Raw genomic sequence first — 16,817 nt, 5'->3', positions numbered from 1 at the left:
GAGCTGATGCATCTCTTCAGGCACACTTGCTCCTGATGACTTCTAATGACAAAATAGTCCCCTAATGTCAAGAAAGGATCGTTCTCAGAAAAAAACCATTTGGGAATCAAGTTGGCCTCAGAGGAATCAAACCTAAAATGTATTCCATGATGACATTAATTGTAATCTTAGAGATTTATGGTAGAGTTGGACAAACGATGAACTACACCTCCCTCCTGATAAAGTTGAGTTCAGAAATGGTCGGTCAGATGAATTACAATTATTGGGACACAACTCTGCATTGCTGCCCTTACGACTGGAACAGACAGGCAGCGAGAACTGACACCATTTCCTGTGCAGCGAGTGGCAAGGGAAGCTCACCTGAGACTGCGGGATCGGGGCCTCATGGCTGGGGAGTGACGCCCTTCCTCGTCAGTGATGCTCTCCGTGCTGAAATGCTTGGTCAGAAAATGAAGCTCATCGGCCGTTGGCTGAAAGGGCAGCTGGTGCAGCTTCTCCTGGGATGAGCATGATGACTGAGTACAGAAAAAAATACAGAAAAGAAATACGCTAAACACATGCACAGGGGACAGCTAATGAGTGGAGTAGGGATGGATCCTGCCAGACTGCACAGCTTTTGACAGAAAAGAAAGTCACTCACCAGCACAGGGGCCTCTTTTATTTTCCTAATTAGGCTAGTTCAACATGCATATGTAATTCTGAGGCCACTAGGATCAGGACAAGTTCTGGAGGCTGGTTAAGGGATAATAAACTCCCACGGCTCCAGAACTATTCAATTTGATCAAGAAGATAATTCATTTGGAGGAGAAAGGGAAGGTGCATAACTAAGAAGTCCCTTTGGGATGGGCAAAGAGGTTGCTGGAGTAGTGAGCAACTTTTCTTTTCTTCCCCCCCTCATGCTCCCTCAGCTCAGAGATTTCACTGGCATGCAGAATGCTATGGAGGTGTGTGGTATGTGAAAATTAGCATCCTTTACTGGCCCTCTTTGGTACTTGCTATTGTAAATGATCTGTATTTCATTCCTCCCTAGTTTACCCATCAGCTTTCTTCTCTAGTTGAGCAGGCAGGAATAAAGTGAGGAGAGCTGACTTTGCAGGGCTGTATGATGAACAGGGTTTCCCTTGTTTTTCTGTTACAAAGAGGTGAAGAGTTTATTCATCTTTAAATGATCTGCTCTGCTTATAACGTGTGCTGGTGTAATGACAGACATTAAACAGTTTTAACTGCTGAACCAAGCAAAAACTGGAATTAAATGAAAATTAATGTGAAAGCTGAACAGTACATTTGGCGAGAGCAAGCGGTTGCTTAAAGCGCAGCTAGGAAAACAGAACCAATGGGTGCAACTGCTATACTTTTCCATCTGGCAGGACTCACTGAACATACTATTTCAAGAAAAAACGAAGACTTTCAGCAGGTGCTGAGCAACCAGAGTGCTACACTCCATGTGGTCTTGTGGCATCGATGGTTATTCTCTGACATCCCGGTCTGTATTGCTCTCATGGAGTAATCACTGTGCACCGCTGAACTGGATAACCCTTCTTTGGCCGTACCTCATTACTACCACTTGCATTCATTGCAGCTGAATGCATTCAAGCACTGAGCAGCAGCAACAGATGTATCAAGGCCAAGGACGCATGCACAACCCAAATTTCAACTTACCTACGTTTGTTTTTCTAGTTATTTGCTGCTGAAGATATTAGTGAGCTTTCAGGGAAAAAAAGCTAGGAACTATAGCTTAGTAGTTGAGGCCAAGCACTGACAAGACTGTCTAAGACTGGCCAGGACTTACTGAAAAACACCACATTTTTAGTGCTGATAGCATATACAGTTTTTTATATTGGGGTGGGGGGTTGTTTAGACCAGGCGTATACAAACTTTTCAGGAGTCCAAGAGCTGCACTTAAAGGGGAAAAAGAGTCCCCAAAACAGACAAAATACAAACACCTGAGCAGATCAGAGATGCCCACCTCTAATAGAAAATTTGCTCTGTGAAGAATTTTAGCATGCTATTCAGTATCCCAGCCTGACTGCTCATATTAAGGGGAGACCTGCACGGTGGGAATTATAAACCTCTCAAGGCTACAGATCACACCATCACAAAATACGATGGTAGCTGCAGCCCACTGGTCCAGATCCACTCCCCGTGCATTGCTCAGCGGTGTAGGGAGAGCAGAAACCACCTGCAAGTCTCCGGGCATGGATGAATCCCACAAAAAGGTGGGTGCTCCCTTCTCCGCCTCCCTTGCAGCAGCTCCTGGAGCAGGGAGTCTATGGAAGGAAGGAGAGGGTGTAGATGAAGTATGGTGTGTTCTGGCACCACTATGAAAGCTCCTAAGAGACTCTGGTATTGCAAAAATGTCTCTGATGCAAGAAAAAAAAAGTATATGAGAACCAACCACAATGAGAAGAGCCAATATATATCACGTTCTTATCAGGTGGTGTCATTAGCACTGTCACAACCAGAGACGCAGTATACTGGTTGTCAAGAATTGACAGTGTTTGCCTTCTGGCAACACAAGCACTGAAAAAACAGCGTCATTTAAAAATATTATTCCACTTATGGTATGCCGGCAAACCCTGCCTTCTACTTTGTCTCATCAAGAGCAATCAGATTTCATGCAGGGCTGGAACTGGGGAATATGAAGGAGAACCTGTGGTTAAAAAGCATTAGGAGATGGACTTCCTTAGCCAAAGGCTTCTTGAGCTCTCAAACATCTTCAAGGAATAAATGCTGGTAATGGGGGATCACAAGAGCAAAGTGAAACCTAGCTGTATTATTGATTTTTAAGTAATGAAGTCACTGAATTTGATACCTACAGGAGAGCCATGCAAACTTCCCCATGGTTAAAACCAGAAAATTAGCCAGCTCGTTTTAAATGCTTTCAGCTAAGATTGCTGACGTTTATACATGAACTCTGAATCTAATAAATAAAGAACAAATTAGCTACTTAAGGAAATAATTGTGTATTAGCCCATTCAAATGATTGCTCTAAGTCTACACACCTGAAGGGAAGCCTGCACTGAGTGTTTTACATGAGAAGAAACGCGTGGCTTCTCTACAATATCTGAAATTTAAAAGGGCAGCAGACGGAAAGAGGGATTTGAGACACCAGCAATATGGAAGATGAAAAAAGCCAGGAGAGGTTAGATATGCACCTTTCAGCAAGCTTCGCACAGCTAGGTGTCTTGTACTTTGACTCAACTAGTACCAGTGCTGTCTAAAGCCCACAGAGACTGGAGGATGATTCTTATTAAAGAAACGGCAATGTGGTATTCAGGCTACCAAAAACAGGCGCTTTGAACTGGTTCCAGGATGCCACTTGCTTTTGGCACACCACCAAAAAGAAGGAGGTTATTAAAAGAGAAGGTAGTTTTAAGAGGCAATGCAACGTAGTGGAATGACCATACGACTGGGAGCCCCAGCTCCCCGATTCTAGTCCCCGGAGTACCTCCAAACCTGCTGCGTTCTTCGGCAAGCCGCTCAAGCTCTCATTCCTTCCGTTTCCACATCTATGTGGAGCAAGACAGCTGACCTACTACTTCTCAGAGGTGTCAGGTGGATAAGCTACTTAAAATACGTGAAGTACTTGGAAGACGTAACTTGTTGCAAATAAGCACCAAGTCCAATTGGTTTAGAAATGGAATAGTTACTTAACCAGTCCTAAGAATTTTTCTCACCTTAATTTTTAAGCAACGTGTTTAATGTATTAATGCCTTTCTGTGATTCTAAAATTGGGATACTAATGGACGAACAGGGATGGTCCAGCCTTGAGCAGGAGGTTGGACTAGGCAACCACTTGAGGTCCCTTCCAGCCCTGTTTTACTACGAATGGTAGGATCACAGGAAGGTTTCACATTCTTGGAGGCTCAGACACCCTGGTTTTCGACAAAACCATGTGCTGCTGACAGAGCTGGGACGGTTGCTTTTTTTTAAGATTACCCGATGATTTTCTTTTGTTTACAACTTTACAAAGTTTCTACCACTTGGGCTAACGCTTTCCACGATGGGTATCCGCCTCAGCCTGGATTGGTGCAGCGGGAGGGGAGGAACTTCAGCTACCGTTCAGTTGTTCCAGGGAACGAGGCAGAGACAATATAAATTGTTTTTGTTCACTTAAAAAATTCTTGCAACCTTCCCTTTGAACAGCTCGAGCACCCCCGTGCTTTGGAGAGGGAACCGGAAATACCAGGTGGAAGCCTGCGTATCACCATGTGTCTTTTGCCATCTACATACATGAAAATCTGCCTTGTGTTTGCCCAGTCTTTGAAAACCTGTAGCTTCACATATGCTGAAACAGGGACTACAAATTTAGCAAAGAGTTTGTTCTCACTGAGCATCTCACAGCCCAAGGGCTGACAAACTGCATATCCACCACCCTTTGGAGGAACTGAGTACGCTCCAGCCACAGCTACAGGACCGACGTCAGGCTGGCCCTTCGATGGCTGCTCTCACTGGCTTTGGAGCAGGATGGGGCCAGGCACCGCAGCGACGAGCAAGGAGTAAGTCCCTCCTCCGCTCTTCATTGCTCCTGCCCAAATCTTCTGCTGGCTGCAACACACAGAGGACCTTTCCAATTTGAACTATCAGCAGACAAAAACAAGCTAAATGGGGAGGGCTGGAAGGGACAAGGAGTCTGGTGGGACTGGGACTGGAGAGGAAACAGGAATCGTGACAAGGAGCTGAAGAGGGAAAGCTGGGAAGCACTGGAAATGGCATCCCAGGGAGCTGGCTGAAGAAGATGGGACTGTCTGGGCAAGGAGACTGGAATTAAGAGCCAAGATTAAGTGGGTAGGAGCTCTGATACTGGACAAGAAACCAAGATGGGGAAGCTGGGATGTGGAGACAAATCAGATGCAAAGCCAGGGAGGGACAACTGAGACTAGCAGCAGGAGCAGACAGCAAGGCTGCAAAAGGAGACTACGCGAGGCCTGAGAAGTAACAAATCGGACTTGGCAGACAAGAGAACGGGCCTAAAACAAGGACCCAGCATGGCAAAGAGGTAAGGCAGAGAGGGGTACATTGAAAGGAACAGGCAGACGAGCCTGTGTCTGCAGGAGCAAACTCCTTGCTAGAATGAAACCAGGACGCTTGGCTCCCATTACCCCATTGCCTGCTACGATCTAAGTGCTCATCTCAGGCCCCTCCACCGGTCTGCAGAGGCATCGACCTGCAATGGCTATCGGCTACTCTGCTTGCTCCAGGGACAGCAGTCTGCGTGATGAATCAGGTCCCTGCCTCCTCCACTGTATGCGACGGGCTCGCTCTGGGAAGGGAGCAGGACCATGAGGTCGGAAAGGCCCTTCTTTTTAGGGCACTCACATCAGCTGCAGCAGAAGTTGGAAGGCTGGCAGTGAATGAGGCGGGTGATTGCGGGAAGAGAAACGATGGCCTGCTCTTTGTGGCAGGGGAGTGCTAACCTGGCGGACCGATTCTAGCTCTGCTTCTGCCACGCATTTCCTCTGCAACGGTAAACTAAGTTGCTTATATCAAACTTTTCAAAGGTAATAGCTAAGTGTACGCTCTCCGTTTCCTGAGCATCTCACTAAAGATGCCAAGGGTCTGATTTGCAGACATGCTGAGCCCTCGCAGCTGTGCGCTGTAGTCAGAGGGAGCTGTGCTTTGGAAATACAAAGCACTACATAATGCTAAGCACTCTGAAAAATCAGATTCATGTAACCTCACACCTAATTTTAGGTATCTAAAATTAGCAGATACCTTTGACCTTCTTTTCTGTGTGCCTGTGCTCTATAGCCAAACCCATGAGGGATTTAATCCCATATTCAGAGCAGGGTGTGAATAGCATGAAGTATTAAGGCCTGGAGCCACACAATAAGTAAAAAAGAAAATACTGCAGCTAAGTGAGCACCCTCCAGTCTGCAGACTGAATGGGACAGGGACCTTGTAGCAAATATAATATGGCGTTATGTAAATGAAAACTGTGCCATCAAAATACATGTGTACAAGAGGTCAAATTAAGATTGGACAGGCCACTAGCTTTTGTATGCCTGTCTCAACAACCTTAAAAAAGTTCTTTAATGTAGTTATATGGGTGAGTTCAGTTACAGTGAAATCTGGTCCATTAGTCACTGCGATAACATCACTACAGTCTTCATAGTCAGTGCACTGAATCCCAGCCAGAATCCTAGTGATCTGGACACAAAACACTTTGGTTAATTCCTCATTGTTTAAAGCATTATTACGGATTTCCAACACAACATAATTACCAATTTCCAACACCGAATCAAAATGAAATATGCTCCTGATAATTAGTCATCTTAAAAAGTATCCTCCGCAGCACCTCTCACGCCAGCTGTGGTGTGCAAAGCACTGGGTACTCTTCAGCTTTTTTGAAGTCAACAGGACAGAGCCAAGGCAAGAATGAAGACTGCAAAGCAAAACTCTTTTGACTGTTTTGCTCCACCAGTAATCGTTCCTAGAGAAAACACTCTGCATTTCTGTAGTAAAAAACTCTACATTAAGCCTTTATCTGTACAGTCAAAGAATTAGTGAGCCAGGGTTTATAAAATATAGACTTATTTTTCTTAATTAAAAGTGTAAACAATTCTTCTTTACTATGCCTCAATATGACTTGCAAAACACATTTCATGAAATGCTGAAAAAGTTTAACTACTGGTAACTAGTCATTCATCACAACTTGTCCTCATTACCAATCCCCTTGAGGCCGTGAATTAACCAGAGTTTACAGTATCATTTACAGTTCCTCCATATCGAGGAGTCTGATTTGCTATGTGAAGTTTCAGGGGGTTATACTGATCTCTTTCCCGTTCTGTTAACCGCATATCCGTCTTTTGATAATGAACTACGCTCAGGTCACAGTGGGTTCGTTCACTCATGTAAAGTGTGAACACGTAACTTCAAGGAAATACCAAACTGATGTATATTATCAATTTTCCTCTTAGGCAGCATGCTGGCAGAGAGCTCTCGTACCCATTGGTGACTCGAGGTCAAAAGTGGGGAAGAATTTCACATCCTGGTTTTAAACCAGCCGAGAGCTTTCTACAGGGAAGCACTCGGTCTCGCCAGAGCAAGTGTCACTGCCGACGCAACGGAGTCTCCGCTGAGCCGAGGGCTTCGCTACAACTGGCACTGGTGTGGAAGGCAAAGTGCAGGATGAGAGGAACTGAGAGATGGAGGGAAAAGCAGCACAACTGATCATTGCAATAAATTAGTGTATTAAATACGTGGTTGGCAATTAATGAAAAAGACCTTGTATATTTTAGTAAGGGTTTCAAAGTAGGTTTGTTAGAGCGTGTTTATACAAATCAAATAGCGTCAGAAGGTCGGTCACTCACGGAGACGGTTGAGCTTGGGGTGTTTGTTCCATAGCCGGATGAAGGCAGGGAGGCCAGGGACCAGCGACGCCCGTCCGTTCTGGGGAAAGATGCAGGGGAAGTTATTCTGATGACCGGTGTAGTTCACGTTTCCCTCTCCTAACAGGTTTGCACCCTTCGTTTTAGATCGCGCTTTCCGGAGAACCTGGTGGTCCCGCCAGCAATGTTTTCTGTTCAAACGTATGTTGGGTAAAATCTTCAAATGAACCTAAGTAACTTGGGAACATTTGTGCCAATGAAAGTCAACAGAATTTAACCTCCTAAACTACTTCAATTCCTACACAGTTCAGATATTTTTTACAACTTTACCCTTTGTGTTTAAAAGGAAATAATTGGACAAATGATTGATTTTACTTTCAAAATTTGCTCAATAGAGACAACCAGCAACGGTGGGCTTTGAGTAACACCCTGAATTACTGTTGCCATACCTCCCTGGTCCTGCAACCTACACAAGGAACACAGTGGGGAGACGAATTCACGCCATTATAAAGTATCTGGTTTACTGGGCAAAAGGAGAGTTCAGTCGTATGGCTAAATATCCGAATGTGCTCTGTTCATCTCCTAATCAGCTGGCATTACCACTAAATTAAAACTTGTGAAATGGATCTCAACTGAAATAAATCCCCAGCTGCAGCATGTCTCTATCCTGGAGCACCCATGGCTTGGGATTCCCCCAGGGTTCACATTTCCCCCTGCGGGTTACGGTATTAGTAGTTGTTTGCTCTCGTGCAGCACATGGAGAACTCCCCAGCGCAGGCCAGGACCCGAAGGAGCGTGGCATACAAAGATGTAAAAAACCAGGATGAGCTGAAGCATGCTAACGACAGGAAACACTTCGTTTTAACACCAAACATGGTTACCCTGAAATATGCAATTGCTTCTGGAAAAGTTAATCACCCCCCACAACCTCACAAAAATCAGACTCAAGAGGGAAAAAATGGAATTCATTTCAGCTACATCTAATAAATCTCTCTCTCTGACTTCAAAAACAGAGGCCTTTTCTCCCATTGCCAGACAAATGTTGACACTAACCTGACAGGGATGCTAAATTTTGAGGGGTTTTGTATCCCACTTCAACAGAACTATAAATATACGAATATTCCTAAGTACACCAATATTATTAATTACAAAAGAGAGGGAAATGGTCAATAATTAATCACATTAAATGAAAATGAATTAAAGACCAAAGAGCTTCTGACAGCACTGTCGATATACACTTTGGGGTTGGTATATAGTCATACAGCACATTAGGATATGACCTCTCTCCTGTGGATATTACTGCAGGATAAAAATTGAGCTTAGAAGGGAAACTCAGCTGCAAACTTAACAATGCCTTCCTCTACCCACCTGTGGGCTGGGATTCAGGAAAGCACCTAAAGCACATGCTAGAAATTAAGGACACGCTTAAGTATTTTGGGAGGGCCTAGGCTTTTATATTGACCCATACCTCTCCTCTCTACAAGTCTATTTTACTACTAGCACATGGAGAAAACACACCCATTTTCAAACAACAAAAAGGGTTCATGCTGCATGCACAAAATCACAACATTCAAGCTTTAGAAACAAGTCCTACTGCATGCATACAGTAGTTAAACCCCATTTAGACACAAGTGGGTTTTGTATTTGTGTATGTGTTTTTGACAGATAAATATATTTAAGAGATTCGTCCCCGTTTGTTGCAATGCTGTCTCTGTGCTGTGTGTCCAGGTCCCATCTCAAACACATACTTCCTCTTTGAGCCTTTGACAAGTCCCATAATCTTCTGTGCCCCAGTTTCTCCATATGTAAAATGGGCATATTCCCCTCTCAGAAGGATGTTGGGAAGATAAATTCTATTAATACTTGAGAAGCACAGCTACTGTAGCAATGAAGTAGGTATACAAATTAAAAAGAGTCTAGAAAGTATACAAGTTTTAATGAAATTACGCAAAGTAGCAGACTATTTAGCCTACTTTCTTCCAAAGGACTTTCATATTTTGGTTGCAAAAGTGGACAAAAATCATCCCCCCCATTTGAAAAAGAACAACCCACTCTGCCAAGATGGTAGCCCCTACTTCTTGCTACAACTGATGCAACATTAGTAGAAGCATCCTAAACAATCAACACAATGCACAGAAAATGTGTGTCTAACCACTGGAAAACAGCAACAAGAGACCGGCAGAAATTCTGTTTCAAATTCAATGGAAGAAAAAGACTTGGAAAGAAAATTCTCTCTTTAAATGGCAGAATATGTCTCAATTATTTCAGTGAGAAAGAAGTATTTTAAAACCGATTTAAGAGAGGACATCAGAAAAAAGAAAAATTTGAATTATATATTCTTCTTTGCAAGCTTCTGGCCACAAACACCCTTTGTCAGGCTGGGGAAACATGCATCTGCAACATCTTCCCAGACAGTCTTCCAGGAAAAGCACAGACCAACTGCAGATACTTCCTCAGCCTGACAAAGGGTGTTAGTGCCAGAAAGCTTGCAAAGAAGGCCAACACGGCTACAAACCAACACCCCTTAAATTATTTATCTCATTTTGAAATTTTGATTCAAATGAAATTGAGTTGGAACTAACATTGGTCAGAAAGAACTATTAAAATATTGTTTTAGGGAAAACAGGCTTGCGGTAGTTGTGATAACATCATATGACGTGGACTAGATCAGGTCAGTCTGATAAATTGTGCTAAGAACAAAGCAATTCTCTCAGTGTGATCCTTGTTAATTATAAGTTGCAGTTCAGAGATTCCCCATTTTTACTCCCAAAATGTAAAAGCTGAATGCCTAAATGGGGTTATTACAGCACCAACTCATTAGGCACATACACAGTGCCCAACCATGCAAAAAAGCATTACACTCACATACAACGGCTGATATGCCCATTACCTGTCTGCTCTGTGTCCATGGCTGTATGGAAGAAATTGCACAGTGATAATGAGGAAGGGAAAAATAATTGAGAACATGACTTCTGGAAACCAGTAACAAAAGATGAACATTTCTCACTGTAGTCACCTTTACTGAAGGCAATATAATATTGTGTGCATGGAAGGGGACATCATAGTTATAACAGGAGACTGCTGGGCATACCGATCCTGAGAGGCAGATGCATATGCATTTAATATCCATCCATGAACAAATTTTTGATTAAACACCATTCAAAAGAGAGGCAAGGACCCTGTGAAGGTCAGTGGTGAAACTGTTGGCCTTCACATTAGAAGGCTAGGTCTAACCAGAATCGCCATATTTCCTACAGTTGAAATTTCGTGTTTTGGGAAAGGAAGCCACAAATACTGCATGAAACAGGTCATCTCTGAAGAGAGGAGGCCAATGCAGAGGGCAGAAAATTCCTCTTTACTAGACAGCAAGGCCTGTGGGCACGGGAGGAGTCAAGACACGAATGATATCTAGGACCTGATGCAGACAAAAAGAAATGGAAAATTCCAGTCCGATGGAATAAATGAAGTACGGCATTTCCAATGACCCATGGCACAAGCTTTCTGTGCCACACCACGCTAAGATCCCTTAAATATTCTAAATAATCACGCGTCTCTCTTTCTCCTCCTCTTTCTTCTCCCCGCCCCTGCTTCCCCTCCCTCTTTTTTAAAACAGGGAACTTTTTTTAAACTGTGCATCAACACCCAAATCAGACCAAGTTCAGCAAATCTACAGGAGGAGATAGCGCTGAGCTAGAGACATCTGTGTCCAACACCCTTAACAATACAACTTTCTACTGCAATAGAAATATGCCTACAAAATACATTTTTCAAACCCCGGCCAGGGCAGGAGTGAGGGGGCATCTCATCTGGATTTACACCCTCCTTAGCTGTCTGGTCTAGTGGGTAGGATAACAGCCTGGAAATCAAGAGATCTTACTCTATCCTGGCTCAGAGACTGACTTGCTGTGTGGCTTTAAGGAGGCTATTTAGACTGTAATTCATCCTGCACCCTCTCTGGGGATGAAGTTTGGATTTCATGTCTGTACAGCATCTGGCAGCAACATTGACTCTCAGCCCTGCACCCGCAACAGTAAGAATAGTACTTGACCTAAGCCATTACTGGGGGAGCCAGGCTGTTTCCCACTGCCTACTGCAAATGAAATGTAAAAAAAAAGAGAGTACAAACAGTGTGGCCATTAACTAACAATATCTGTAACGTGAAATCTCTCTGAAGAACTTCCTGTTACAAGAACAAATGAAAACAGTCTCAGATACACAAAGATGAAGCCAACACTATTTAACATTTGCTGAACTCTTAGACAATACTGACCATTTTTATGCTCCCAAAGAGAAAAATCAACTACTGGAGTTTATTTATGGCATTTTCCCCAAACGCTCCTCTCTTGAAACAAAATATTATTTCCACCATTCTTATCTAGCTCTCTCCCCTCTTCCTGCACCAAGCATTAACGATGTTAACAACCGCAGTAAATCCTAACCACCAAATCAAATGCGCTTCCACAAAACGATTGCTCTAAAAATGTACCCTGGATAAGACAGCAACACTATGCCTACGAAAGCCTCGGACAAGGGCAGCAGCCCGGGAGCTTTGCAGGTTAAACCTAGCGCATGCTCTGCGTGCCACCACCAAAACGTTCAATCTTCAGCGAGAACACGCTGCAGTACATACTTTCACAAGATGGTAAAAGCCATCTTCGCTGGGGCAAAGCTTTCCCTCACCCGTTACGTTACTAAAGACAGTCTCACATGCTGTAATGCAAAGGTGAAAAATGCACCACTCGGGCTTTTAATTATTAAAGGTCTGTGTGCCATTTGCAAAAAAGACTTGAAAAGCAACGTTGCTGTGATTACTGGAACAGCTACAGACTGAAGGAAGTTAAAACTCCTGTTTTATTTACAGCTTTTCGTCTCACGATCCTAGAGCCAAATGTTAAGTTGCTGTAAAAATGGCATAATTCCTTTGGCTGCAGTGGAGCTGCACTTATTTGAACCAGACGAGACTGTGAACACCCGTTTTTCGAATAGGGACACATAGTCTCCTTCAGTCATTTTTAAATTGGCCAATACCAAGCAACAGCTGCTCCTTCGCCTCCTAAGACAACAGGTACAGAGCCAGATGGGCACAGCTGTCGAGCTGTCATATCAGCGCAGGCTCTGCCTTATTCAGCGCCAACACAAGAGCACGGAGCCTGCTTCCAGCAAGAGGCCGGGGGCACAAGGAGAGGGGGCAACTCAGCTGACTGACTGAAAAGACTTTCTCTCGCCTACCTTCATTCAAGCCCCAAGGGGCAGCTTTGCCACCTCCCTCTCCCTTGTGCCAGAGAGCCGGGCTGTTTCCAAAGCCTGCCACTCCCTCCCATTTCAAGCATTTTTAAGGTCCATCCTTTTCTATCTGTCCCTAAACCCGAGATTCTTGTTCAGACCTCTTCCGCCTCCATCCTGATCGATGCAACCTCCTCTTCTCGGGCCAACTTCATGCTCATACAGCTACTTTCCGTCCTGGCCAAATGCAGCCATAGGAGTCTCTCCCCTATGCATCAATCTGCCCATTTTACCGCCCAACTCTGAATCCACTCTTACACCAGCTCAGGTTCAAGTTTGTTATCCCTGATTTCCAAAGTCTAATACGCATCTGGCTACCGATCCAACCTCTTTATGTCATGACCTTCTCCCTCAAATCCTGCACCCTCCCCTTCCTGCTATGGCTGACAAATTCAATGCACCATTTGTCTGCTTCTCCAACAGTCTTTATACTTTCTATTTTATTCTAATGCTACACATCCTCATGGTATCTGAGCTCCTCGCAAAAGGACGTTACACAGTGAGATTAGGAACGACTTCACCCTTTCCCTTTCAAGCCTTCTGCCTTTGTCTGTTCAGGCTGTGTGTTTTCATAAAAGGATTCTGCATCTGAAAGGCACTTCGGTACACTCTGGAGACTACTGCAATGCAAACAAAAAGCTAATAAAAAACAATAACGACTTTCAGAAGACGAATGCACGCAGTACCTCTGGCAGCTGTGACATGCCAGTCACAAGACAGAAAGTGTACTAACTTACCTGCGAGCTGGCACAAAGGAAAAATGAGCAGGTGCATTTGGAGAGAAATTCCTGGGACTGTCCAACGGGCTGCTACCTGTTTGGGAAAGCAAAGAACGTCCATATCGGTGTTACTTTTGCAACAAATTCTCTTCTCTTAAAAAAAAAATCTAATGAATGATGACACACTGTGGGGACAGGGTCAATTAAGATCTGTATTTGCAAATAACTAACAATTTAGATCTCTGAAACTTGCACTGGCTTGGGAAACGGCTGGTTAAATATTCTTTTTGACTACCGCAAGAGAGATTTTCTTTCTACTATTAGTTGCTTCCTACTTTTTTAATATACATGATGTGGGTTTTCCAGCTTAAACTTTAAAGGAAAACAAGAAATGTCCAGTGTAATCACTAATACAGCATATTTCTTTGTTGATTTTTTCCAACTTCTTGTAAAAATGCATTTAACCACCCCTTGGCAGTGAGAATTTGTAGGAATGAAGCTAATACTGAACTGCTGGTCAGAACAGGGATGGAGCCCTGGCCAGCCTCAAACTCTGCACGTAAGCTTACACAGCTGAAGTCACCACACAGCTGCACTTCTGCTACATGGAGCCGCTGAGAAAGTCACACTTCCTCCCTTCTCTCCACAGCTCTTTGTATGGGCTGTGAACAGACGGTGCAGGTGGAAGTAGGAGCTGGAAGCGGGAGAGCCAAAGTGCAATATAGACCAGTACATCCCAGCTGGCCGATGGCTCCCCAAGGACACACACCAGCTGGTGCAAACTAAAGCAGCCGCCAGGCTTCTCCACCCTGCGCTCGGGGTGACTTGAGAATCAGAGGTATAAGGGGCACCCAGGTAACTCCATCATGCACTGCGCCAGGAACAAGCTGGACAAAACGAGGATCTGGGCCACTGTCTTCTGGGAAGCAGTAGTGTCAAGTACCTGCGAAGAGCTGACACTGACTGAATACAGAAAGCACTGGCCCCACAGAGAACGCAACCTAAGCTTCATATGGGATCTACCGGACATCTGGGTGGATACGAATAATTAGGACACTCTTGCAGCTGCATTTGTTTTGTTTCAATTCAGTAAATTGACTGCTGACTTGGTTCTTGTGGCCTTTAGATTGAGTTTGAAAGTGAAGAAGAGAGAGCGGTTTGACAGCCTAGAACAGCAGCCATGATCCAGCCCGCACGGAAAGCCCAGAGAAAGGCACAGAGCTGTGGGATAAAGGGATCGCTGGGTACAGCGGGCACTAACTGACCTGCATAGGTAACTTCGGTGACATCTCATTTCAAAATAACCTGCAAGTACCAAGGTATCGTTTCCTTTCAGCGTCACCAATCATGAGTAATACTACAAAGCTTTCAGATTATAGTCCCAACAATCATCTGGAATAACTGAAGAAGTTGAGTAATGACTTTTTAAACTCAACTACATGGGTGTTCTCACTCTTTTCTGGTACGCACAATCTGGTACAGAAATACGATTAATTCTTCAGTAACATCTTTTTCAGATTTATACGGCATATTTCTACCCAGACTCTGGAATGTTAATTAGCTCCCTTGTGAGTTATTTCTATCTCTAAAATGAAAAGCAATTACTTCTGCTCGGCCCAAGCCTGGGTGAAGCTTCTAAAACAACAACAGGGAAAAGGGGAATTTCTGCTTCCCTTTAAAAACGTCCCAGTACTCCCGTCTCTTCTGTACTTGAAGGAATTTTAATCAGAGAAGCCTAAATGTGATGATCTCACCCAGCAAAGATGATCGAAGGTTTTTATACTCTTCAGCAAAGGTAAATTCTCCTGCTGCCCAAGGGTTAGAGTACTATTGAATCTGAGACTTTTCACTTTCCGCCTCAAATGGGGCCCTTCCAGAGTCCTTACCTGGTAGATAATCAACACTCGGTGACAAGGAGGTTGACAGTGTCGGAATAAAGCTGTAGCTGTCCTGGTTGAGGATCAGGCCCAGGGCTGAGGCTCAGGCACCATTACAATCTGCAGAAACGTCCCCTGAGGGCCACAGGCAGCCAATACCTCAATGACGACTGGCACATTTTTGCCCAAACACAGCATTCACCAAGGGGGCTGCAAGGTCCAAAAACTTCTACTGCGATTTTGTGGCACAACTTGTTACAGCGGGTTGTAAAAGCCAATGTATTTGCCAATGTATTTCCATCCCTGTCTGCAGAGCTGGAAAGCATTACCTGTAATGACCGGCATCCTGCCACCTGAGGAGCACTAATTACAGAGAGGGTCCATGAGTCACATCTGATTTAATAACAAGCAATGCTACAAGACTTCAGGGAAAAATCTTAAACTAATTTAATGTCCTTTCTGCACGTTATTCAGCAGCGTCATGCAGTGCTGTTACACTCCTTATGCCTGCTACAGCTTTTTCCCTGCATGTCTTTAGCTTTTCTAAACTTTTGGCCCAGCTCTCAACAGAAATTTTAAACCTGGAGGCTGCAAAATTTTTGGAAACAGGTCCCTTTTTAAACGTTGCTTTCTATTCCTTAATGTGCCATTTTGAACAGCAGGTCTCAGCTGTCTCAGGCTCCTGGCACCCCTCTGTAAGACTTCAGTGGCACCCCATTTCAGGAACGAAGGGTGAGAGTACACTGTGAATTGTTCCATAAATAGCAACCCAGCCACAACTGCAGGCAATTAATGGTGCAAGAAAATAAGAAGCCAGCCACAAAAAAATTCCAAAAATGCGCATAATATTTTTGTGGCTGGTTTTCATTGCACCTTAAATTGAATGTGTGATGGGGTCCCCGCCACGCAGCCTAGCTGTGCTTGGTTGACAGCTCCCCCCACCCTGTGCTGGCAGACTGACAACTGCAGGGTACAGCTCTGCCTGGGGCTGCACCCTGCTGTTTTCAGGGTCGGGTCGAGTCAAGGAGGTGTTGTCACCTGGGCCAGGGTGCCAGGCTGCAGGAAGTCACAGGGTTTCCCACGAGTAAAAACACGATTGGGATCTGATCCCTCATCCCAAGATCATGCATTCTGCCATGCATGTGTCTGGACATGTGATTGTTGGGATGGGAGATCAGATCCCATTGTGCCATTAAATAGTTTCAGAGTTTCAGAGTTTCTAGGGTCGGAAGGGACCTGACCAGATCATCGAGTCCAACCCCCTGCCATGGCAGGAAAGAGTACTGGGGTCAAACAACCCCAGCAAGATGTTCATCCAACCTCCTCTTAAACACCCCCCGGGTAGGAGCCTGCACCACTTCTCTTGGAAGTTGGTCCCAGATCCTAGCTGCCCCGACCATGAAGTCGCGCCTCCTGATGTCTAGTCTGGATCTCCCCTCTGCCAGCTTGTGACCGTTGTTCCTGGTCACTCCTGGTGGTGCTCGGGGGAACAGGGACTCCCCCAGTGCCTGCTGATCCCCTCTGACTGGTTTGTAACAGGCCACTAGATCCCCCCTCAGCCTTCTCTTGTGGAGGCTGAACAGGTTCAGGTCCCGTCGCCTCTCCTC

At 44.7% G+C, this 16,817-nt stretch overlaps 1 protein-coding gene across 1 annotated transcript in view; it reads right to left on the bottom strand.

Moving 5' to 3' along the window:
- The window catches only part of MAST2 (microtubule associated serine/threonine kinase 2), a 207,754-nt gene that overhangs the window by 57,193 nt on the left and 133,744 nt on the right, over positions 1-16,817 (bottom strand). The window contains exons 4-7 of the mRNA XM_019531350.1: positions 13,352-13,427; positions 10,222-10,242; positions 7,314-7,392; positions 361-515 (exon numbers count right to left, since the gene is read on the bottom strand). Coding sequence (XP_019386895.1) covers positions 361-515; positions 7,314-7,392; positions 10,222-10,242; positions 13,352-13,427 — 331 coding nt within the window. The remainder of the gene's footprint in view (positions 1-360; positions 516-7,313; positions 7,393-10,221; positions 10,243-13,351; positions 13,428-16,817) is intronic.

The sequence above is a fragment of the Crocodylus porosus genome, unplaced genomic scaffold (genome assembly GCF_001723895.1).
Source record: "Crocodylus porosus isolate Cpor-Errol unplaced genomic scaffold, CroPor_comp1, whole genome shotgun sequence".
Lineage (NCBI taxonomy): Eukaryota > Metazoa > Chordata > Crocodylia > Crocodylidae > Crocodylus > Crocodylus porosus.
This window is presented reverse-complemented; position numbering and strand designations above follow the sequence as displayed.